Consider the following 26,812-nt stretch of genomic DNA (forward strand, 5'->3'; position numbering starts at 1 on the left):
GAATAAATTAGCCGGTAATGATAATGAGAACTAATTGTAAGATAATAAATTAAAAGGAATATATAGAATATTCCAGACAAGGAATTCTCCATGTAATTTAAATCGTTCAGTCTTGAACCTTCAATCGAATAACTTATATTTCTTACTTACTTAAATATATGATAGATGATAATTTACAACTTAGTAGTAATACAAATCTCAATTATGCCTGAAAATGCCAAGTTTGGATTTTGACTGATTTTCGAATAGATGTAATGTAGGTATCTACTTTAGTTTTACATAGTTCATGTGGATTGGTGGCAATGGTATTTAATTTTTCAGTAGGATATCATATTATGGTTTAGTACTAATTATGAGCTACATTATTCCGGCATATTAGAAATTGTTACTAATATGTACTTATAATCTATATTCAAATAGTAATTATGCGTAACTAAATGTATTTCTCAAATTATTAAACAGTAGATAGGTACATGTAATGCAACTTCGTATTGTCCTGGGACCTAACAAACATTTGCGCATCACACAAATATGAATGATATCGCGGGAATGGAACCTGCAATCCTTGCTGTCGAATGTGATTGTTTACTTTTTGTGCAAACACGACTGATGTCCTTTTATAATGCATTATCAATGTAATGACAGTATTCCTGTGTGTAAATTATTTATTTATCATTATTAAATTAGGATTGTATACTTAGTATTGTTTTCTTATTATTTTAAATGAGTTACCTTATCATGGGAATTATGGAGTTATTTCAACTTATCATTATTCGCCTGGGAAGTACCTAGTAGTAGCTGATAGTGTGAAATGCATCATTATTGATATATTATTTCGTAGAAAAGCGAAAGTTATCAAACATGGGGTTATATTATTTACCAGTACCTAATCTATACGGGCAAAGCTATATAGGTACCATTGCAATGTCTATTTATGTCGCAAAGCAGCAGTGTATAGTCGCTATTGTGTTCCGGTTTGAAGAACATTATAGCCAGTGTAACTACTGGACATAATAAGACTTAACATCTTATGTCTCAAGATGACGAGCGCAATGGAATACCAAACAATACTTTGTAAATTAAGATATTGGATGGTGTATCTACTGTTTATGGGCGGTCGTATCGATTACCATTAGGCGAACGTCAAGCTGGTCCCGCCATTCAAAGTAATCAAAATCTATATATTTGCATATTAAATTGTGCTGCCAGTGGCGTAGTTGTGTTATGGCACGATTGCAGTTCTGAGGTCGCGGATTCGATCGCCGGGTTGGGTAAAGTGATATATTGTTTTAAACTCAGTATCGGCTCGGATTCTGGAATCGGTGCCCGACATGGCGATAGGTTCGCCCTTGACACATCATGGGATGGAATATACTCATCAGAAAGTGGGTGCACCAGTTGCGCCTCTGTCTACCCTTCGGGGATAAAAGGCGCGACTGTATAATATGTGTGTGTGTGTGTAATTTTACACACACATAGTTTATCACTGATGCATCAGCAATTGTAATAATTAATAGCGTGTACCCATGAAAACATCTCTTAAAAGGATTTTATCAAAACTCGTAAATAGACTGATAGGTATATACAGGACCAGCACTGACGAAGGGTGACATTTTCCGAATGGGAATCCGACCAACATATAGGTACTACTAATAAGCATAAATGCGATCTACAATTCGTTCCAATAAAAATTATATTTTACATAAGTTACGAAAGGGAAGCCGGCAAGAATCGGTTTATATGGAACTTTTGCCACTGATTCCCATTGACCAGTATATGACATAGATGCGTGCAAAGCTGATAAATGGCCTATAATTATAATTTTGTTATACATTCAGCTATGGAATTAAATTTTACAACAAATGAACGTTTATTAGTAGGTATTTATTTACATGAAAAACATAACTAAAAATCAAGGATGTGATTGTGCTAGATAATGAAAAAGAATACTCAAATCGCAGTTTTGTTTAGAGTGATCGGCGATTGATAAACAATTTAATCAACACGATATGATAATGACCGTCGATTGATATTGGGATTACGCTTTGAGCAGCCACTTTGTGAACACTAGCCTATTAACTCCGTCACTGCTTCGGCGATAACACTTCTGTATATCTGTTATTGTTTGTTAATTTTGGCGCAAGGATATATTTAATATGTGCTAAGTTTGTGGCTAATTTATATTATGTTTCTACATTAAAGGTATGTATTAGTGATTTTTTGTAACTTATTTAATTACAAACATTATAACATATTTTATTACAAAAGGGTTTTGTATCGTATTTGCGTCTATATGTAGCGCCTGTTTCACGATGCCTCTTGAGGTATACTGAAATGAGTACCCGTCGATATTGTTTGCTTTAATAGGCAACGCATAGTGAAAACTTTGTACTTTAACCTTTCAAAAGCATGAATAATTAAAAAAATATTAGAATAATGTGAAAAAGGTGTACAGTGTGATAAATATGGAGTATACAATATTCTTGTTCCAGTTATAAGATAAGGCACAATGGCCGCAACTACACCAGGTTTTAAGAAGTTAGCAGACGATTCTGAGGATTCAGATACAGAATACACCCCGCTGTATGATGACGGTGATGAAATAGAGTAAGTGGTTTTGTCTTTTACAAATCCTGAACACCTACACAGTTCCTACTGGTTACCAAAAATCTCAGATGGTTTGATTTTTAACAAAGGCGACAATGTTACTGCGCAGGATTAGTGCGATTTTGTTCTTAAAGTTCTAGATTCCGCTTTCGTGTGTGAGTTGCACTATCGATTTGGAAACTTTAAGTTTAACCAGTACATACCTGAGGCTATGAAATGTGTACTGATTAGAGATGAAGCGGATATCCGGTATCCGGCCTATCCGGCGGCCTAAACACTATACGGCATATTCTAGCGGATATCTAGGGCACCCGGCCGACCGAATATTAAACTATTTATCTTTAGGTAATGTTTTTTTATTTAGTTATTAATAAGTATAATGAGTCACAAGTCGTCTTCGAGTAGCAATCATTCTTGTCACTTCAGCCTGGACTTTGAGCGACTACCTTATAGCTCTTTGAAACGTATGTATAAAACATCTAGCAGAATCCTACTTAGCCAAACGAACACTCTTCACCACGTTAGCACCACTATCATGAATGAGTAAGTGTATGTTAAGTGCTTAGATATGCCGAATATCCGGCAATACGGCTTTAAGGTTGGCCGGATATCCGATATCCGGCTAAACTGCTACCGTTGCATCTTTAATACTGATACAAAAGAGAGCTCATTCATTCAGTTGTATAAAAGGTACGTATATTCATATGTACCTGTTTAATTTTTATACAACTGAATGACAAGGACAGCAGCGACCGCTCTAAATAACAACCCCATTTAGGTTTTTTAAATTACAAAGTGGTACGTGGCATCTTTTTTATAAATGTAGCCGCTGTTACTAGCAAAGTGTAATGTTTGTAGTTCAAAACATTTTTTATTTATATCTAGACGGACGTACCTACCTACATAAGTTTTTGCACCATTGTATTAGGCACAGGACATGATTAATTGAAGAATGTAAAAGATTTTGAACTGTACTGATTTATATTAGTAATAATTGGTTATTGCAGTGCTACAACGCGATCTCTTTGGTTTTATCAGTAATTTTACATAACAGTTTCTATACACGAAAACTTCCCTTAACTTAAGCCGCGCTTTCACTGTGGAAGTGCTTGCTTGCAGCTATCATGTCACACTTGCATGTCCATATAATACTACCTTCATTAGAATTACAGCTTGCATGCATGTTTACATTTCTACTATTCTAGTTGCATACCAGTCCAAGCGTGCATACAGGCTACTTATGGAATGGAAATGCGGCCTCATCTGTACAATTTTATGTTAATATCTTAGATGTGTTTAAGAGCATATGTCTGTGAGCAATGGCGTATATGACTGAAATAGGTACCTTTATCTTACTTACCGGTTTACTTCTGAATAATTAATAAATAAAAAAAACATGCATACATAGGCACGCCTTTATTATTAAAGATAATGCAGGTAGCCATTTCCCTCTGTACGCATCACAATGTCTGATCAAATATTGATAAATTTTAATCAATAGGAATACCTATGTTTAATTTCCTGTATCATTGTTTTGTAAAATGTGAAGGTTAAATTAGAATATCTATGTATAGTACATACTTGCATACCTTTTTAGATTAGAAAGTCGTCGTGACGTCATTGGTATTGCAACAGTTTGCAAATATGTGGTTGACTCAGTGTGGGTGTTATTAGTAGATAACGGTCACTTTTAGATAGCGGTATTGTTTAATTAATTTAATCCAAAACCCTTGTAGATAATAAAGTATAAATACTAATATTCCGATGGACTCTTGAACCTATAGAATATTAAAAATCAAGCTCTAAAAGTAAAGGCAATGAAGAACCATGAAGAACACATTACGGCCATTTTGTTAACCTATTTTTAAACTTATAATCAAGTACCTATCCCAAAACTAAAAAATAACGAACATCAAATCTCTGGAAATTGAACCTGGAATCTTCTGGGTTTCCAATATTTATATTTCTACTAGACTAGACTTAGTCACTTATAGATTTTATTTGTAATTATTTTTATTATTTATTTGTAGTCAAAGAACTGCACAAGAAACAAAAGGATGGAATCTATTTCGAGAGATTCCGGTGAAAAAAAGAGAGAGTGGATCTATGGCCACAAAAAATTGGATAGAAACAAGCGTAAAAATCTTAAAAGTGCTTGCCTACATATTGGTTTTTTGTGCTGTACTGGGTTCCGCAGTCATAGCTAAAGGAACTCTTCTATTTATTACGTCACAACTGAAGAAAGACAGACAAATTACTCACTGCAATAGACGACTTGGTAAGTTATAATAAGTATTTACAGCTAAATAGTTAGGACCTGTTGCATACAATTGTACCGGATCAGTATTAGGTGCCAACGTAGTTTATCGAATTGCTGTTTTTTCAGTTAGGTAGAACTCGACAATATTGGTCCAACCTTTTAAACAATATATGTTTGCATTTTTATTTAAAGTGTTTGTTAGATGGATTCTATGATGGAACGTATAACATATATTTACCTCACGGTAATAATTTCCTCTTTTGTGGACTTCAGCTTTAGACCAACAGTTCATAACGGTACACAGTTTAGAAGAAAGAATAACATGGCTATGGGCAGCACTTATTGTATTCGGTGTGCCGGAGTTAGGGGTGTTTTTGAGATCCGTCAGGATATGCTTCTTCAAAACTGCCAAGAAACCAACAAAACACAGTTTATTATTGTAAGTATTGTGAACGTATACTACTCTAAACACGAGGGACTCGGTACTTTATTGCTGCTCTATTTTGATTTAAGTTTCAGCATTTTTAGTAACAATCAGTCAAGATATAGCCTTTTTCTCACTCTGCTTAAAACCATTAAGTCATAATAGACTTTTGATAAAATCTGCAATTTACTCTGATGTTTATCATTGACAATATTATTCCAGGCTTTCATAACAGAGACACTACAAGCAATAGGAATAGCAGCACTTGTATTAATAATTCTACCAGAATTAGACGCTGTGAAAGGAGCCATGTTGATGAACGCCATGTGCGCTATCCCTGCATTGCTAAACATTTTCACGAGAGACCGAATGGATTCTAAGTTTTCTATAAAATTGATATTGGATGTATTGGCGATATCGGCACAAGCCACGGCGTTTGTTGTTTGGCCTCTTATGGAAAGAACGCCAGTTCTATGGACCATACCAGTTGCATGTGTGTTAGTGTCTCTAGGCTTCTGGGAGAATTTTGTTGACACCTACAATAAAAGTTATGGTGAGATCATTTGTATCAAGTAGTAATGATTTTGATATTGATGAATAAGCCATAATGTAGAGTCTGTTTTTAAACTAAATTTTGGGCTTAGAGATGACTTAAGAATATGTCATTAGATGTGGCGATATATATGTTTTGGAACAAATTTTACTTCTTGATCTAGTTTTATAATCGGCTTTTTGGTTTCGTTTTAGTTTTTACGGTGCTGCAGGAACTACGCGACAACCTCAAGAGGACTCGGTACTACACTCAGCGGGTGTTGTCTGTTTGGAAGATTATAGTGTTTATGGCATGCATTTTAATATCGCTGCATATGCAAAATGACAATCCGTTTACCTTTTTCACTCACGCCAGCCAAGCCTTCGGAGAGAGACAGTATGTCGTTAACGAGGTTCGTTACATTTAATTCTTTTGAATAATGGCCTATTCATAAGATGCGTACCTACTATATTTGTGTAAATTACGTCTAGACGCCGAAGTATGTTTTTAAATATTAATTGGTTTAAATAACACATCTGTATTTTTCGGAACGGCGAAATCTGTGAGCCTTGAATAATCACTTCATAATGAAATACAAGATAGCTTATCTGATAACATTCCAGTGCAAAATAGCAGAAAGAGAACTGGTAAAACGATGTCATTAGCATAATATATACTGATAGGACTTACAATTATCTTCTTCCACAGGTTCTAATAGTAGTCCGAGATGACGAAACCATAGGTTATGACGTCACCGGAGGTATATTCGAATTGGACGCGATATGGACCTCAGCATTGTGGGTTGCTTTAATTCAAGTGGCAGCAGCCTACTTCTGTTTCGGAAGTGCCAAGTTTGCTTGCAAAATTCTTATACAAAATTTTAGTTTCACTTTAGCATTGACTCTCGTCGGGCCCGTGGCAATCAACCTCCTTATTGCTTTCTGCGGAATGAGAAATGCAGACCCTTGCGCTTTCCATAGAACTATACCTGACAATTTGTTTTACGAGATACCACCTGGTAAGCACTATTAGCTATAGCATATAATCTTTTAACCTTAATGATTTTGAATAGGTTTATAAGGCTTGTTTTATAAGTTATTAGACCTCCTTGGCTAAAGTATTGCACGCTAACAATTGTAAAATTTAAACTATCCTTGCATACATTAAATAGCATACAAAAACGTGGCGCGGACTTTATAGGTATCATATTGGTTTGAAGACAGGAAAACAATTTTAATACTCAGTTGTCCATCAAGCCTTTTAATATACAGTGTGTTCCGATTTTTACAACGGTAGCGAGGTATATTTTTAGGTTTACTTAGTTATTGCGTAAATTTTGTTAAAATCGGAAATTGTCTCATAATCCATACTATGATAATGTTATCATAGTGGGTGCTGGAAAGTACTGACATAGATTTTACAATTCATTTAAATATTGTAAAATTGTTTGATAATGGTTATATGCTGATAAAAAGATATTAATATTTTAAATCCTTATAAGATTTACTAAACTATTTGTTATTATTTTATCAGAATATTATCCGATAATTATTTTGATTTATTGATTCAATTACAATCTTGCTTATAAGGGGTTAGATTTTTATTTGAAGTTTAATCTTCATTAGTCAATTTTTGTCTGTCATAGTATTAGAGACAAACAATTAATAAATTTATATACATACAATGAAATCGTAAATTCTCCGTATTTATTCATTAAATCTTTATTGAAAAATAAATGAAGGAGACGCAAAGTATAAGACGTCATAATTAATTAAAGTTAAGACCGGATGAGACATACTAAAGAATTTGTTTTATCAGAATTTAAAGATAAATTATTTTGATTTATTGATAGCATTGTAATTTCTGCGAACTCTGTCTGAAATAAACACTGATGTCACATTATTGTTATATGCTTCATAACAAAGTACTTAATATTTATTTTTGGGTTCTTCTAGGATTGTATGTAAATACATAAGGTCAGTCGGGGTAAGTGCGCCATAAAATTATCATAGCTGGATTCAATGCAAAATAATTTCTTTTTGTGCTGACTTAAGAATGTAATTTTATTAATTTAAGAATATTTGGTATTTTGTGATAACGACCTATAGTTATTCAAGGAAATCAGACAATAATTTAATAATATTTTGCTCAAAGTAAAAAAATGGTAGTAGGCGCACTTGCCTCCGGAAATGGGGTAAGTGCGCCTGTGTAAAAAAACGTCAATATGAAACATTATAAAGAAAACACTCATTTTAGTCCAGAGAAAAATAAGTTTTACCCGCATTGCTCTTGGATAATTTTTATAACTCAATATTATAACAAACTATGGCTGTCAAATCAAATTCGGGGCAAGTGCGCCATATATTTGTAAATCAGGGCTTCAAAACATTTTACCCATTTTTTGCTATATTTTGGTATTAATATTAGAGTTTTATGTGCGGATATGTTGTTATAAAGAAATGGTAGCTTTAATACGAAATCCATTTTATTTCTAAAAACTAAAAAACATACAATTATGTAGGAATTAACATTTTGAATGCGTTATAACCCAAAAACTTAGGATTTAAGCCTTATAACATTTCTCATTTCTTCTTTTGTAAAAACGAACCATTTAAAACAAACAAATATCTGACGAATCAACTAATACACCTTTTTATTTAAGTCGGCTCAAAACAAAATACCTTGAGTACAAAAAATGATGCTGTTACATTTTAATAATAATAAGTCATATTAGTAAAACTTATTCTCAAAAAGGTTGGTAATATATGGTTTAGGGGTAAGTGCGCCATACGACTATTAACTGTGGCGCACTTGCCCTACTCGACTAATTTTGAGGTGGATTTTTTCGCATTGCTAAAAAACCTTTTTATAGTATATATAGATAAAATTTGGGCAGGAAGTTAAAATAAAAGTTTAAACTATGTACTCACCTTACTGGTTTACAGAAATATGTTAAATATCTTGAAATATTTGATGTTATCTTTCACGGGGTCATCTCTGTTTACAGGTCTAAATGACACTTAAAATAAAATGGCGAATAAATCGTATTAAAATGAACAGAGCCAGTTGTGTTTTAGTGGAACTGCATTTCAGTTAGTAGCATAGATATAAGATTGCGGTAATTGTATAACATCAATAGTTTTAGATTTTTAGGGCAGGTGCACTTACCCCGTCGGCGCACTTGCCCCACCTGACCTTACTAATTTTATGAATTATATAAGAAATAAATATTTTTATCCGAATATGGTATGTTCACGAATAATAACAAAAAAACCTTCAAATTAAACACCTTTTTTAAATTCTATTTATGACGATTCGACAAAAATTTACTTATACGCATATTTCCAGTGTACTTCTTGCGGGAGTACGTGGGCCACGAGATGGCGTGGGTGTGGTTACTGTGGCTCATATCTCAAGCGTGGATCGTGTTTCACACGTGGCAGCCGCGATGCGAGCGCCTCTCCGCAACTGACAAACTGTTTGCCAAACCGTGGTACATCGGACCGCTAATCGACCAATCGTTGCTGTTAAACAGGACTAAGGATTTGGATAATGATTGCCAGGTTGAGGTGAGTTTTGAGGTTTATAAAAACTGAATGTCGAGATGAATAAGCCGCTCGCCTAATGATAAGCGACACGTCTACCCATAAACAATAGCAATACCCTATTTTGCATCACAACGCTGCGTATTATTGCACTGCGGTCGTCACGGTGAGGCGATACATCACACAATACCCATTAATTACACTATGGTGGCGTGGCATTATCTACAATATGGTGCGAAGTTAGAAAGCTTTAATGTTGTTCTCGCAAGTAAATATAACGCATTGAGTTATAGAAAAAGGGATCGGCAAGTCAGTGATAAAACTCACTTAACTTTATCCAGATGATCAAAACTAATCAATTATCTCTTCCTAAAGCTATTCTATAAATCTTTCATGACCAAATTTTTAATACTACATAATACCTAATATGGATAATAGCAGTAAAATATCCACTGCTATGGACTGTTTCCGTGAATGAATCCAGAAAATTGGATCAAAATGTTATAATTATTCTCTTTTAGGATTTGAAGGGTCTTGGCGACGATTCGTCGGTTGGAAGCGATCTTGCCATCGTAAAAGATATCAAACCATCCGATTCGATAACCAGGTAATTACTCATTTCAAACTTAATAACATTATTTGTCTCACGACTTAAATACCGCAAGTATATTGAAATAAGCAAAATTAAATAAAATTACAAACTTATTTAAAAAAATCATAATAGAAAATTTTGATGAATGATCATTTCATTTTCAAATAGATTATTTATTTATAATTATTAATTTTATTATATTCAGAAAAAATGATGTTACTTTTCACTGTTTATATTTTACGAATTGCAGAATACAAGTGTGTGCGACAATGTGGCACGAGACCAATGAGGAGATGATCGAGTTCTTGAAGTCTATCTTCCGCCTCGACGAGGACCAGAGCGCGCGCCGCGTCGCGCAGAAGTACCTCGGCATCGTCGACCCCGACTACTACGAACTCGAGTGTAAGCGACACACAACCCTCACGCCTCTCATGCACTCCTTAGTCCTCACCAAGCTTGCGCCAGCATGTCGCGAGGCTTTGGGTTCAGTTCTCAAATTGGGCAATCTGAATCTTAGATACTCAAGTTGCTCGAGATTAGAATTTGTGAGGCCATAAACTTGCACCCTATTGTATCACAAAAAAGTTTGGGTGCATTAGTTACGTCACTGTCGTTATCGTTTGCATTTGTAATTCGGAAATCTGATAAAATGTTTATAAAGGATTACTTACATTCATAAAATATCAAGTATTTTTAGCCTCAATTTTTTTTCTTTTCTTAGCTCTACATCGTAAAATATAAATTTAATGATGTGCGCCTGATAATCGAGATGGGCATAGCGATAGTAACTACATATAAATTATTATCGTCTGATTAATTGTGTACAATGCACACTGATTAAAATCAATTTCAATTGATTGTGCACTTTTCTACATTATTGCTGCTCAGTAAGCCACCTTGAAGTTAGTCATGACATCCACCTCCCGTATCAGTTGATATCAGCTAGCCCCGAGAAATATGTAATATATCAATGTCCCCCGCAGAATTCCCCCGTTATCCATGCCCAATACTTAAACCATCTGGCTATCGAACTTCGGAAAACATTCGCCACTTGTCCGATTCGTCACAAAATATAATGACATAGCGACTGCTTCGGAATACATAGATAGCCTTAGTCATACCATGTTTATATTCGACAGTCTATTGCTGGGTCATTTTAAAGTAACCATGCAAATTGATATTAACTTAAAAAACAAATATTCAACTTAAAATTTACTAATATTATGATTTTGTATCTCTGACTGTTTGTATATTGAGACACAAATTATTATCATAAATTCAATGTGAAAGATGTACCTTATTGCTAAAAATTCACTTTTCTTATTGTAGTAATTTATAAAAATTACAGTGGCCCCCTTTAAAACTTTTTTAATTATATTTCGGGTAACTTGCTGAACATATAAATACTGATTTAAAATGTTTTTACTTCAGGTCATATTTTCATGGATGACGCTTTTGAAATATCCGATCACAGTGCCGAAGACTCGCAGGTGAATCGCTTCGTGAAGTGCCTAGTGGATGCGGTGGACGAAGCGGCTTCCGAAGTGCATCTAACTAACGTGAGGTTAAGGCCCCCCAAGAAATACCCCACCCCGTACGGCGGAAAACTAATTTGGACCATGCCAGGGAAAAATAAGTTGATTTGTCATTTAAAAGATAAATCCAAGATTCGGCACAGAAAGAGATGGTCGCAGGTAAATATTTAATTATGATTTTGATAAATATTCAATTACAATTGATTAGATATAATTCTTGTTGCATCTTGAGGGGGTGAGGTTTTTAGCTCTTCAGAAACCATAACACGTGATATTCTTTGATACAAACAAAATTACGCGGTCCATAAAACGTCATATGCTCGGCTGTTAGTTTAAGTCACCTGAGGACATAATGAGCTCATAAAAAATGGTAACCATATAAGTTTATTTAATCACTCAATAATTTACAAAAGCTAACATTATTATTTTGTAGTTAATATTATTGATTGAATAATATTGTTATTAAAGGTTATGTACATGTACTATTTCCTGGGGCATCGCTTGATGGATCTGCCAATATCCGTGGATCGTAAGGAAGTGATTGCCGAGAACACGTACCTATTAGCTTTGGATGGAGACATCGACTTCAAGCCGAGCGCTGTCACGTTGCTGGTCGATCTTATGAAGAAGGATAAGAACTTGGGCGCCGCTTGCGGTCGCATTCATCCTGTCGGCTCTGGTAAATAACTTTTTCTCTGCCTGCCATAATCCCCGTTCAGTATGAGATTGATGCAACACATTTTTTTATTAACAAATAAATAAGAAAACTTAAAACCTCTTTATACTTCCATACTGTTAATTAATGTATTTGTCATTCTTTATTTATTACAAAAAAAAAATAACCACTTAATTTCGTTTTCGTATCGCAGGTTTCATGGCTTGGTACCAGAAGTTCGAATATGCTATTGGTCATTGGCTGCAAAAGGCGACTGAACACATGATCGGCTGCGTACTCTGTAGTCCGGGATGCTTCTCCCTCTTCAGGGGAAAGGCGCTCATGGACGATAACGTCATGAAGAAATATACACTCACTTCCAATGAGGCTCGACATTACGTGCAATACGATCAAGGTAATTATTTTTTTGTACTAGCTTATGCTCACAACTCAATCCTCGTGAGTGTTTCGTCAGAAAGCGAACCCGACGAAAACAAACAGTAAGAAATTTTAGACTAACGATTTTAACAAATGATCTGACTCATATGTCAATGTGACTCCAGACCCATAAATTATGTTGGATTCTGGAATGATGGCAATAATTATGGAACGATATAGACTTTCGTGTCGTGATTCTGAAGTCATATTATACTGTCGTGTTAAGCGAAAAAGCGGTATGTCAGGGGAACCTTATTTTGAGGTAATCGAAGTTTTGTAAATATATATAGTTTTGTATGTAAAACTGAGGTAGAGAAACTCTTTTAAGGTTTTTATTAACAAGTTCCAAACAAGATACCGTTATTTAGGTAAGTTCATTGGATGGGTATTTCTTTAAGCTATCTGACGACATAAAAATCAATATTTAGTTTTTTTTTTAAATATCGCTTTTGAGCTTAGCGGCAGTATCGGGGTGGACAGTGACACATGTGTCGTGTGTGCGCAGGCGAGGACCGCTGGCTGTGCACGCTGCTGCTGCAGCGCGGGTACCGCGTGGAGTACTCGGCGGCGTCGGACGCCTACACGCACTGCCCCGAGCGGTTCGACGAGTTCTTCAACCAGCGCCGCCGCTGGGTGCCCTCCACCATGGCCAACATATTCGATCTGCTCGCGGACTCCAAACGCACCGTGCAAGTCAACGACAACATTTCCACATTGTATATCGTCTATCAGGTCAGTCATATATACTGGATAATCTGAATCATATTTGGTTTAAATGTTTAAAAAAAAAGGTAATATTAAGGCGTCGACATTGATCTGAATCATCGCTTTGTTTCCATTCATATGAATATTATACTTAATCGAATACCGTAAACGCACTCAAACGTTCGATCTTCCTAGGTTAATTCCATAGTTTTAGCTGTCGGTTTTAACTTGCTTATAAATAACGAATAACTGTAGTCACTAAATGATGGATTTCCTCTATCCTAGAAACAGACTGGCTAAGTATATATACCACCTCAGTTTGAAACTAATGTCTATATATTTTTTTAATTTAATTTGAAAAAAGGCTTATTGCCTAATATATCAAATAATATACAATATCAAACTTAACGACTATTGCCAATAACACGCCTCCATGTTTGAATATAAACAGAATGTGCACAAAAATTATTACTTGATGGTTATGTGGCATTCTAATTAGTTATTACGCATTTAGTGTTTAATTTCTCAGTGACGTAGTTTGTAATTAAAATTCTCGATAATTTTATTTGATTATATAAAAAATACTTTTGGGTGAGAGTATATTCCATCACAGCAGTTTTTAAATGGATTTCGTTATTTACAGTGCATGCTTATGATGGGTACGATTTTGGGTCCGGGAACAATCTTCCTGATGATGATTGGCGCAATAAACGCTATAACAGGCATGAGCAATATGCACGCACTTCTCTTTAACCTGGTGCCCGTGCTTACGTTTTTGGTTGTCTGTATGACATGCAAGTCCGAGACTCAGGTAACTAAATTATTTTTGTCGATTGTTGGTAGATTGATGTAAAAGTCATGTTTAACAAATTTGAAAATAATAATAGCGTAACATCTCGAGAAGTTACGATATTTTTTAATTTCAAGAATCCTAGAGATCCTGATTGAAATAGATTCATATAACTAAAAATCGATGTTAAAATATAGATATAAATGATATATAATATAATATTCCTATACATATAACCTATATACCTATACATTTAAAATTATTATTTTTTCCAGTTGATGCTCGCGAACCTCATTACCTGCTTTTATGCGATGGTAATGATGTTTGTGATCGTCAGTATCGTCCTACAAATATCACAAGATGGTTGGCTAGCGCCATCTAGTATGTTCACTGCGGCAACATTTGGAATATTCTTCGTAACAGCGGCTTTGCATCCACAAGAAATAATATGTTTGTTGTACATTTCCATATATTACATCACAATTCCGAGCATGTATATGTTGTTGATTATCTACTCCCTATGCAATTTGAACAACGTCTCGTGGGGAACTCGAGAGGTGGCTCAGAAGAAGACTGCAAAGGTACAGTATAATCTAGTATTTGTTGCAATTATGTTTTTAGTATTATGATGTTTTTGAGCCTATAAAGTGACTATGCTGCATGACCATCACCGACCTTAAACTACCATTAACTGTGTTTAGGCGGAAAAACTTCAGGGCACTGGTGAATTATGATACCTTTTCATTATATATTACTAAATAGTAATATATATAATTATAACACTAATTATATTTATAAATAATAATAAAAATCTATTTATTTAATTCTCAAAACGTTCATGTGGCATAAATATGAATGCAGGAAATGGAAATGGATAAGAAAGCAGCGGAAGAAGCAAAGAAGAAGATGGATAATCAAAGCATAATGAAATGGTTCGGCAAGTCGGACGAGACGAGCGGCTCGCTGGAGTTCAGCGTGGCGGGACTGTTCCGCTGCATGTGCTGCACCAACCCTAAGGACCACAAGGACGACTTGCATCTCTTGCAGATCGCCAACTCCATCGAGAAGATCGAAAAGAGATTGTCGGCACTGTGAGTATTGATGACTGAATACGGCAGGATGGAATACATCATTGAATGACGAGACCATTGAGTCGTTTGGCTATTAGTACCAGTTTTCTCCTTCTCAGTGTTCATAGACTGTAATATTATGCATAGTTGTAAATTGTACTGTATTGCGTAGGTAAGTAAGTTGCTAGCTTGATGGTAAACGCTACGATTGCCTATAAACAATAGTACCAACCAGAAGTTTGAATCAAATAGCTGTTTAAATTGCATGACATCGAACTGCCTTCCTAGGATATGACACGTTCATACAAAGTAATGTGAATCAAATAACACGTATTCGATACACGCAAAAGTGCATGGTTTCCGTTGTAAGTACACTGAAGTGTTTGTGCGGCAGCGGCGCGGCGGAGTCGGAGCCGGCGCAGGCGCAGACGCGGCGCCGCTCGTCGCTGGGGCTGCGGCGCGACTCGCTCGCCACCATGCCCGAGTACGCCGACAGCGAGCTGTCCGTAGACATTCCTCGCGTATGTACTGCACCAACGTGTACTAACATAATGTGTTTTGCCTGGTAACTCTGTCATATTCATGCTGGTACGATATTTGTGTATAAAATATTATAAATTGTAAATGTCTATATCAAACTAAAATATTTTCCACGAAAAACAACCTAAAATACTAAACGACTGTGGCCATAACCTTTCATAGAATAGAAAGTAACTGTGATAAATAAAAGTAAACCCGTTCTTTGGAAAGCGTGACAATTGAAGGGACAGTAAAGAGGTCTACAAAAGCAGATAATTCGGTCAATGACTTTCCAATTACGGCCTGAAGTGTGTCAAATGAAGGATAGTTTTGTTTCTCCTCGTTTACTTTATGTGAAAAACAACTTTACCGACTACTAATAATTATCGCTTCTACGACTACTATAAATATATCGCTATAAGCAGAATTACCAACTTATTAGTATGTTTAAAATATTTATAGACAATTTCAATTTCTGTAGGAAGAAAGAGACGATCTTATAAACCCCTATTGGGTGGAGGATCCCAATCTGCAGAAAGGCGAAGTAGACTTCTTGACGACGGCTGAAATCGAATTCTGGAAAGACTTGATTGATGTTTATTTGAGGCCTATCGATGAAAACAAGGAAGAGCAGGTATAGTACTTAAGTAACTTGGTACATTAAAAAATTGTCAAAGAGAAGGATATTATTAATATATTATAATTACACTAGTTGACCCGACAGATGTCTCGTTTTAATTATGAATTTGCAGCGCGCATTCTGTCAATCGCTGAGAGTTATTTCAAACAATTGACAGTTATATAAAATTGATATTTTCGTTAAGTTTTTTTAATATTTCTAATTTTCCGCGCAATTTTTTGAATTTTTCTTTCATAAGAACCTTCTTCTGACAATAACAAACACAACAAAAAAATAATAGTGAAATCGGTCCAGCCGTTCACGCGTGATGGCGTGTCCAAGGGAAATAGGGATTCATTTTTATATATATAGATAGATACATACAACGCCGTCATACTTGAGAACTACAGTTAAAGCACCCAAAAATATATAAGATTTTTTTGTCGACACAATTCACGACAAATATTAAAAAGAATATATAATGCATATCCACGTGTTAAATAGATTTTTGACTTTTTTGTTTCATAATGAATTGATAACATTTCTTGTAGGAACGTATCAAAACCGATCTAAAGAACTTGCGTGACACGATGGTGTTCGCGTTCGCCATGTTGAACTCGTTATTTGTGTTGGTGATATTCCTGCTCCAGTTCAACCAGGACCAGTTGCACATAAAGTGGCCGTTCGGGCAGGATGTCGCGCTCTCTTATGACAAGGAAAGGAATGTTGTAAGTACAAATCGCACTTCTACAATATCATAGTTTACTATGTTCCATTTGGACAATTGTTTTATCCTTTATATTATATGCTTTATAGCAAAGAATACGAAATCGAAGCCCTTTTGTGAAAATTGCAATAATTATTTTTTTCTTTTAGTTTGAATTATATGCTTTTTAGTCAACAACCTACATATCTTTATAACGGTTAAACATATGGATGGTAATAAAAATTGCTCAAATGTAACGACTCATAGATCATTTTAAATTACGATTATATTATTATTATTTTTTAAATAAATTAATAAAATAAAATTTAAATATAGTACTGTCCGCGTAGTGGGGACAGCGGGCTATTTCTTCCTTTCGCGCTCATCGTAATTCCTAATGACGTCACTCGATACTATTGCGTCTTTTTATGGTTTTTTAACATTTAGCTCTCCGTCAGATTTCAAAATCTTAACGAGAAACTTAATTCAAACAATATGAGTAGAATAGCCTGACAACTACGTGAATGAAAAAAACCGCATAATTTTCACAACAACTATAACTTTTAATACATCTGAAGTGTAAATGTTACTCTGTAGATGTTTATTTTTTTAAGTATGTCGTTATTTATGTTAACCATCGTTAAATGTCTGCATTTAGTCACAAATTTTTGTTATCCCCAGGTATTGGTGGAGCAGGAATTCCTTATGTTGGAGCCTATAGGTTCCCTGTTCCTCGTGTTCTTCGGGTTTGTAATGTTGATACAGTTCGTGGCGATGTTGTTCCATCGTTCGTATACTATTACGCATTTGCTCTCCACAACAGAGCTTCACTGGTATTTCAGCAGACGTGTGAGTAATTGTATTCCTAGAAATAATACTACTTTAGGCAGTAGGTGCAATGGAGATGTTTATGCAATAATGCACCTAATAGTACAGTGTAGCCTATGACGATTAGAAAGAAGGTTAAACTAATGTTTGCTACAAGTATATCCTGCTGTCTTACTACTATGTGCATATTTGATATGTCAGCAGCGAACTCAAGCACTACCTTTTCCCAAGTATATGTAAAATATAATTGATAACCATACCGCTTGTAATCGAAATTTCATCGTAATATGTAATGCTTCCGTAGCAAATCACAGGATCATAGGTTTCTGTTAAATCTACATAACTCTAGAATTGAACATATTGAGTATAGAACTAAATCGTGCCGAAGCGATTTATCTTTCGATACGCATTCATGGGCCGTAGTAAATAGCGCCAGTGGGATAGTTGCGACACCGCGTTCTTTCGAGCTAGGCAACGAGACGCAGGTTCGGATTCAGTATTTGCAATTTTAAGAAGGAAATTAATATTTTTTGCCTTGTAATAAATTGAGTTTTCTGAAAAGTAATGTTAAGTCATATATGCCTTTATTATGATAAGATTTGAAGAAATTACGTTGGATACTTTGATTCAAATCAAATATTGCATTTTGAAAAAAGAATCCGATCCCGAGAATAAACCAATGAAAATATGTAATTTGTAAGTATATCATACAAAAAATGTTTTGATAGCTAAATTTTCAATCATGATTATTTTTAATCGGTTCTTAATATCTGCATGATATTATTATTTTTTCATTCACTTTGATTAGATTTTTACTTTTTTGGTTTTAATAATGTCAATTGTTTTATTTATTGTCAATTGTAGTATTTTTAAGTAGATTTCTTTATATTGGGGCTCGTGCCCACACTGACTTTCGTTGTGAATTTGTCACTGGTCTAAATAGTTATGTGGAGGCTGTGGACCTAGTTTGAAGTTAGTGTTAGTACATAGCTTTTAGTAATACTTTGGATAGATAATGTTCCATTGGTTAGGTTTTTGTATGGTATTCTGTAGCACATTTTTTTTAAGATGTTCAGTTCTTGTAGTTTGTGTTGTTCAATTTTTTGCTCTAAAGCTATTTTTGTTATGAAGGTTACAAATCTTGTGAAAGTATTTAGTCAGGCTTAAATAATTAAAGTAACGTAATAGGCGTTTAACAACAAGCGACAGAAACAGAGATTGTAATGGTTTAACATATGTTCATTAATTTAGATTGGTTTTCAATTATTATTTGCTCATACATGACGCATATAAGTATACTGTATATTTTTTGATCTACTCATGTAACTAATGGCTGTTTTTAAAAAACGGTTTCAATGAAATCTTAAATGGACAGATCAGAATAAAGATGATTGGAATCCCTAGTTTGCGATATGTAGGGTTTATTCCAAATTGCCGTAATTTAAGTTTTGAAGCTGTAACATATTTTCTATTCAGCCGGACCAGATGTCAGATGAAAACCTCTTGGAAAGGAAGGTGGTAGAAATAGCGAGAGAGTTGCAGAAGTTAAACACAGACGACCTAGACCGCCGCGCGGTCGAAACTAACGACGTGTCACGGCGAAAGACTCTACACAACCTAGAGAAGGCGCGAGACACCAAGCACAGCGTGATGAACCTTGACGCTAACTTCAAGAGGCGACTGACTATACTACAGAGCGGTGATCCTAGTAAGTATCCGTGTTTATGGTTTCGGAGGAAATTGACAGTGAGAGTTCCAAAATGGCGGTATTTCTATTGTATAATATCCGAAGCTGTTCGGCACTAGAATGGAGCTTTCAAAGTTCATATATAATGAAGTATTTAAATCTTTTTTTTTCTGCCCTAGACGTGATATCTCGGCTGTCATCGTTGGGCGGCGATGAGGTTACTCGTCGCGCCACGATACGCGCATTAAAGACGAGGAGGGACTCACTGCTCGCTGAAAAACGACGCTCCCAGCTGCAAGCGGCGGGCGACGCTACAGGCTACATGTATAACCTGTCAGGCACTGCGGTGAGATATCGATAATAATCGATTACGGTTTGTGGTTAGATGTCGATAAGATTGGAAATCGATATTTAATTACAGTATACATTTTTGACATTATATCAAACGGTATTTTTGGATGTGAAATTGTGATGTAAGTTTTGATTTATAATTATAGGGAATTTTAATGTTTAGTGGAAGTGTTTTAGTGTTTGAGTGGAATTATGATTAGGAAATTATGGTGAATTTTGGTTAGTGGGTTATATACCTGCTTCAAAATAGAAAGCCGAAGTTCGCAATCCCATAATTTTAAAATAATTTTCTTAAGAAATAAAATGAATATCAAAATCATGAGTCTTTACATAATTTCATTTTCCAGTTACTATATTCCTCGTGTTTTCATAGTGAACCACAATGATTTTGATTTTCAGGTGAATGACATGAGCGGCCGAGCTTCGACGGCCAGCGCCTACATTAACAAAGGATACGAACCCGCTTTCGATAGCGACGACGACGAACCACCGCGTCCGCGCAGGAGCACTGTACGCTTCAGAGAAAACTACACGTAATATTTGGTCAAAATTGTGAACTGTAACATGCAATAAAATGATGAACGAAATTTTTGTTGTTATTTATAATACAAAGATAGTCTTTATACTTGATATTCAAAATAACGCCAAATAGTACAACATAACCGCTACAAGTTTTTAAGGGATAAAAGATACATTTTTTTTTTGGATTTTAAATATTGTATCGTTAACATGAACTCAAATCTACCAAGTCAGAGGAAAGACAAATGCTTAACAAAAATCCCTAAGAAAAATCTCGATTTGGCGGTATCTCCATGAGTAATCGAGAGTGAGAGGGAGCGGGGCGGGGCGCACCGCCAGTGACCGCGCGCCGCCGCCGCCAGCGCACGCGCACAACATGCGCACCGACAACGCCTCGCGAGTGAACACACATTATATTGTGAAGTGACTAAGGATTTACACACTGACACACACTAAACACGACTAGCGGTACGTACTATATAAAACCTTTTTTTAAATTACCCATACCTTTTTTTGCAAGGTCACTTTCGTAATTTGGGAGGCTGTCATGATCTGCAAAAGTTTGCAGGGGTGAATGTAATTGCAAAAGTTCACTCAAGTAAGTATCGGAATTTGAATATGTTACACTATAGTTAAATTTTAAGCTCTTATTTATATAAATGTGTTACTTTGCCCAAAGTAATGTAATACTTTACGAAAAAAATCTTATTGGAATCTCATTTGAGTACGCGCCAGCTGTAGGATTAGTTTCACTTTCGAGCATTTCCTAACAGTATACAAGAGTGACGCAGTGTTAAAATAAAAAATGTACATACTTTGCAACTAGAGAGTTAAATCTCGTTTATCTCCTGAAAGCTATGTGTGCAGACGTCGTTAGTCTATTGCAAAGGCTAACAAAAGTGAATGTGGGCGGCTAGCATGGGAGAGTTGGAATGGGAAACAAAGACAACGTCATTTCCTACGAACTTGTATATAATATTCGACCTTAGTTATTACCAAATGTACATTGTAGTACATCACCGATTGAAAGATAATTTTCGAAGGCGACTAGTAACCACGTTACGCAAGATGCACTCTTGTCATTTTGCCTCGGTTACCTTAAGGTTGTATACCAAGTATTCTAGAATTTACGTATATTTTTGACAAAATTTCAGATACGCGTAATTTTAAGTATCAATGTACAGAATGATTATTATTTGAGTGTAGGCCTCTTGCTAGTAGAGGCATTGTAATCAATTTGCTGCGCCGGGATAAAAAGTAGGCAAGAAACATTGCACATTAGTCAATTCTTGATTTCATATTGCACACACCGTCTAAAACGTTTAAATTGAAAGTACCGGTATCTTATCAATTATTTCTGTAGCAATAATAGCGATTTGTTTCATATTATTACAATACAGACAGTTTACAGAATGTTAGTAAATTTTGCAATACTGCTATAAAGAAATGGAATGTAAGGTCCAATATTATTTATAATACCTAACTGTCTTTTATAAGTTTTCACGACTAAATATATTCTTAGGGTAACCAATGTTGCCAAGTTGAAACATGTATAGCGAAATACATTATGAAACAGAGAACATGATGATAATAAAAAAACAGAAAGGTAAGGGTTCAGTAAGTAAGGTCGTTGTGAGCTCACCCGCCGCCTCCTTCGAACTTTGCTCTATAAAACACGATCTCCTTTGTTCTATAAATGTTAAAGGTGAATATTACATATACTCATATAAACTGTTTTAAAACTCTCATACTGAGCTTTTTTACAAAGATGCCATAAAACAATGACACATGTTTTGTTTGAAATTCTGTTTGACTACTGGCGCCATTTTGAAACTCTATGATTTTCTCTTATTCGTAAGAAAGAACGTCTTAAAACAGGCTTCCTTTGAACTCTTATCCGTAATACTAAACTACATACGTCACAGAGAACCTGAATTTTTATTATAGTAGGAAGAAAATCAGTCACGACGCAAACAGATCCATAGAGATGTCAACGTAACATAGGCTTTGCATACAAAATATCTTATTTATACAAACGATAGTTTAACTCTATTGCACCCATTTACATGCACAGTTAGATCAGCACGGATGTATGTGTACTTCTGTATGCTGCACTGAGACCTCTACAGTATCCGGTTCAAAAAGCCTCGTTACCGACAAATGCGGTTTCCGTAAAACTGACTATCTAATTTAACACAATTACCTAATTAATAATTGTTTGTTACGCATTCGTGGGACTTGTTGAATTGTATGAAATACGTAGAATATTCATAACGATAGTAACGATCAAGATACGTAAATGTAAAACAGGTTATAAAAATTAAGTAATACTAATTACTCGGTATGAACTAAGTATTGAGAAAGTAGGCCTCTTAAGTCTATATTAATTTTAAATTAGTCTAAAAATGTTTGATAATTTAGAAATATTTTTGTCATTATTTTATCTTTGCACAATGTTTCTGGCCCATTAATTGAGCTAACACTAAGCTCACGGCATTTAAGTGTAATCAAATACCGCATTCTGCTTAAAGGTGAAGCTGTTTTATTAGTCAAGGATATTAGTGAAACCTAGATCACGTTTTGCACAGAACTATTGATAGAATCTATACTATATCTATAAAGAACATAAGAGACCTGGCGAATCACGATTTATACAGCTGTTATTTAGCAACATAATATATGTCTTTTGAAGAAATATTTTTGATAGAATCAAAATATTAGACCAATATTAATGAATTAAAACGTCACATTACAAATTTAAATATGTAATATTATACAACCAAATAAACTGTTCATAAAATGTCAATGAATTTGCCCCTGACGTAGTTGAGTAACCAAGTTAAATGCGTGTATAATTAGGCTGTGGTCATCTGTGAAATTGTAAACCGTGTGCCGCCATTTTACATCGACGGGCCTTGACTGTGCGCCGCCGAAGAAAGTGGACTGCAATTAGCATGTGGCTTGCGTACCACGAAAATTTATGGCTATAAAGTATACAGTTACAATTTCCCTGTAAACACACGTAAAAAGATACGAAACACACGGAAGGCTTTCCGTATCTTCTATATAGATCTTTGTCATGAATCGTGCCACAATTGAGGTGACCTCGTTGATTTTGTTATAATTATGTGAAGCGAAAGGGTTCGTTGTGTAACACTGGGCTTGATTTGAATCTTGTCGGATTTCGCACATTAAGAGTATTCTATCTTCTAGTAAATTCTTGATTCATAAATCCATTAGTTTTCCGAAGCGTGAGTAAAGCTATCCGTCATGGCCAATAATAAGTGAGAGTTGCCACGTGGCTGGGTCATGCCTTCTTAATATATGGTACTGACATCAAATAATAACACATTTACATATTTTCGACATTAATATTCTGGGGCCTTAACTACTGTTTCGTTTAGTTTGTTTAAACACATTCATAAAAGAAGGGAATAACTGGAAAAATATAAAATGTTAGTTTATCAAGTCACTTCACACGAATACTTAATGCGCTTCATGTAACGTAGTTTTACCCCGGCCTTGAATTTCACCGACCTTAATTAATTGGGTTAAGTCTCCAAACTGCGTGAGCCTGTGCATTAACGCTTGAAAACCTTGTCTACGCGGTTATTGTTTCATTGAACCGTCACCTCATTTATATATGCAAGCATTAATGTAGTTTTGGTAGGTACTTAAAATTTAAGGAAGTAACGAGACGGATATTCCTTTGATTATGTTTTACTGCCTTATTTTATAATATTTATTTTTACATCACATTTTATATCAAGACAGGAACAAATTTCTTGGTTTATGTTTCGATATTTGAATTCTTGTTTTTACGTAACAAAATATAAAATTATCAAGTTACATTGTTGAAATGTTTACTGAATGGTTGCAACTTGCTACCGTAATAGTGATTACCAGACTACTGAGAAAATAAAAAAGTTCACGCTATATTTTCGCTTTCACGATTCGTTAAATATTTTATAATAATGCAATGTACCTACTTTTAAATACAATTTAAAATAAACCACGCTTACGCCACGGCGCGGCGTAGCTTCAATGTCAGACAGTGCAAATGCTCTATAAAAGACTTCAACGCACGCCCACATAGAGTCGATACATTACACTACAAAATCTAAATAATACGTTTTATCGCTCGAACAAGTTAAGACAAAGGGAGTTTTATACAAAGTTACTGGAAAACAAAGATTCAAGATATACAATTGTGACATAGTTAGCGTTATTAAGACTCACTTTCTCTTTTTATTCAGATATTCTCGCACCTATGGCTCATAACCTACGAATTATTGAGCAATTAAATGACACAACACAATAAAGTCTCTTATTTGTTATCTAACTTTAGAGATAGTGCTTCATAATTTTATAAATTGAGCACTTATTTTGGAGTATTTATGAGTTATATTGTTATTATAATTAACTACAGATATAATAATGACGGGACATACCGTAATAATACATCTTGTTACTTTTCATACCTTAAATACCTACTTTAGCTCTAGATTAGTTTAAACTTTCGACAAGTGCCTAAACTTAAGTAAAAACGGGTTTAGTCCTGGGGTCGATCAGGCCAAGCCATTATTTGCAGTCAAGTTTTCCTTACCTGGATTTGTCGCCACACCATTAAACGTGAATAAACTAGGCGCTAGGTGGGTACATTGAATGCGCTCCACTTCTTAGTTCTTACCAATGTTATAATTTCCTCAACATTCATTTAAATACTTTTTAAATCAATTTAAACGTCTGGTGTCTTATATTAAATGCAAATATTACATCTTTGCTTATATCACGATATGCAACGATTGCATAAACTTAATGTTGCTTTACATTTGGCACGGAATATTCGATTCCTAGCTTTGATAATCTACTCAATACAAAGTACGTATAGTCGAAATCACGTCTCCTTGTCAAGTCGCCTTGTCGAATGAGAATAAACGCTGTTAGGTTAGCAGTGCTAAGCGAGCTCTGCGAGGTCGCCGCAGGCCGCTGTCGGCTGTCGACGTTCACGCTCTGGCGGATTTCTGGCACGCTAGTTTGTTACATTTGTGAATTACGTCTTTGATTTATTGGCACATTGTATTTGCATCGTTGTTTGCATACTATGTTGCAGGTAGAATATAGATGGATGAATTTATACTACTGTTCCTAATTTTTTATGAAGATTTTTTGCTACATTGGTTTAGGCATAAATTCAAGGTCGGTTATCGAGCTCGCCAAACCAAATTTGTGTGAGCCTTGGATTCTATATAGAATAATAAAATAATAACGTAAGTTATCCGTGTATTTTTTCATGGGGCAGAAATAAACTTAACGGACAAGGATGCATAAGTTGTAATTCTATTTCCCCGTCAGTAATATAAACGGTTGAATATTATTTGTGATGATTATTTGCAGTTAACATCAAATTAACAAAGCGGATAAAAGAAAGTCTTCAATTCATTAGTTGTATAGACATATAAAGAGAGCATATTTTTTCCTGTTCCGTAACTTAATGTTCTTTCCTTATTGCTTATTCCAATACCGTCCCATGGGATGTCTCAAGGTATGCAGAAATCTACATTTTTTCTTTCTTATATCGCGATAAAATCCGTGACTTGAACACATTAAACAAATACGATTTTATCGCGTGTATTTTATTGTTATTTCATTACCACAATTTCGTAACCTTTGCTTTTCTCTATATGTATGTTTCGGCTTATAGTCTTAAAATAGAACGACAAAGGTTGTGCAAAACAGTCGTCAATCCCGGTTAGTCAGAGTTTTTAAATTCAATGTAATTATGACTAAGATAACATCGTTTAGGCATTAAAGTATGCTAACAACGCATCCTTCCACGAATCGAATGCAGGAGCAAAACATGAGAAAAATTTGTCTTCCCATTCAATAATATTTATTTTACAACTGGCTATGTAATAAAGCCTAGATATTATGTTTAACTTCATTACAAAAATTGTCTATAATGCCTAATCGCGTCATAATCGATGTTGCGTATTTTAATTGCTCACGAATAGTTTCGGGCGATTAGTTACAGACTGGATTCACAAATTAGTCTAAATATGCATATTATTTACTAATTACGTCTTATATTTTGTAATAACTTAAATGTAATGGATAAATTTATTGTTAAAATTATTTCTAGAATTCTTTAAAATATCTTTTACCCGGTTCAAGTATGAGATAATGCCATTGTCCATCAATGCTTAGTGTATATGCAGTAGTTGTTATTAAAAAATATGGCCCGACAAAAACTTTGAATGCAAAGCTTTTAGGTTTCGGTTTTTACCTAACACATACACACACACCATTACGCATTCATCCCCCAAGGGGTATGCAGAGGCGCAATCAAGGCACCCATTTTTCGCCAAGTGTGTTCCGTCCCATGATGTGATAGGGGGCGAACCTATCGCCATATCGAACACAAATTCCA

General features: G+C 35.0%; 2 protein-coding genes across 2 annotated transcripts in view; both read left to right on the forward strand.

Annotated features, from left to right (window-relative positions):
* LOC119190256 (COP9 signalosome complex subunit 8-like) overlaps positions 1-2,503 on the forward strand; it is a 4,073-nt gene extending 1,570 nt beyond the window's left edge. The window contains 1 exon segment of the mRNA XM_037441721.1: positions 2,493-2,503. Within this exon segment, the coding sequence (XP_037297618.1) occupies positions 2,493-2,503 (11 nt within the window).
* LOC115445069 (chitin synthase chs-2) lies at positions 2,141-20,450 on the forward strand. The gene is given in 25 exon segments (XM_037441747.1): positions 2,141-2,202; positions 2,493-2,607; positions 4,638-4,885; positions 5,141-5,287; positions 5,290-5,306; positions 5,514-5,844; positions 6,039-6,235; positions 6,532-6,841; positions 9,172-9,392; positions 9,890-9,975; positions 10,211-10,362; positions 11,392-11,654; positions 11,964-12,174; positions 12,365-12,565; positions 13,094-13,320; positions 13,937-14,104; positions 14,359-14,664; positions 14,945-15,174; positions 15,548-15,674; positions 16,154-16,306; positions 16,843-17,019; positions 17,679-17,846; positions 19,302-19,533; positions 19,692-19,858; positions 20,263-20,450. Coding segments are annotated over 24 exon segments (4,575 nt in total). The 5' UTR covers positions 2,141-2,202; positions 2,493-2,509; the 3' UTR covers positions 20,401-20,450.
* The last annotated feature ends 6,362 nt before the right edge of the window (positions 20,451-26,812 follow it).

This window comes from Manduca sexta, chromosome 23 (assembly GCF_014839805.1).
Source record: "Manduca sexta isolate Smith_Timp_Sample1 chromosome 23, JHU_Msex_v1.0, whole genome shotgun sequence".
Lineage (NCBI taxonomy): Eukaryota > Metazoa > Arthropoda > Insecta > Lepidoptera > Sphingidae > Manduca > Manduca sexta.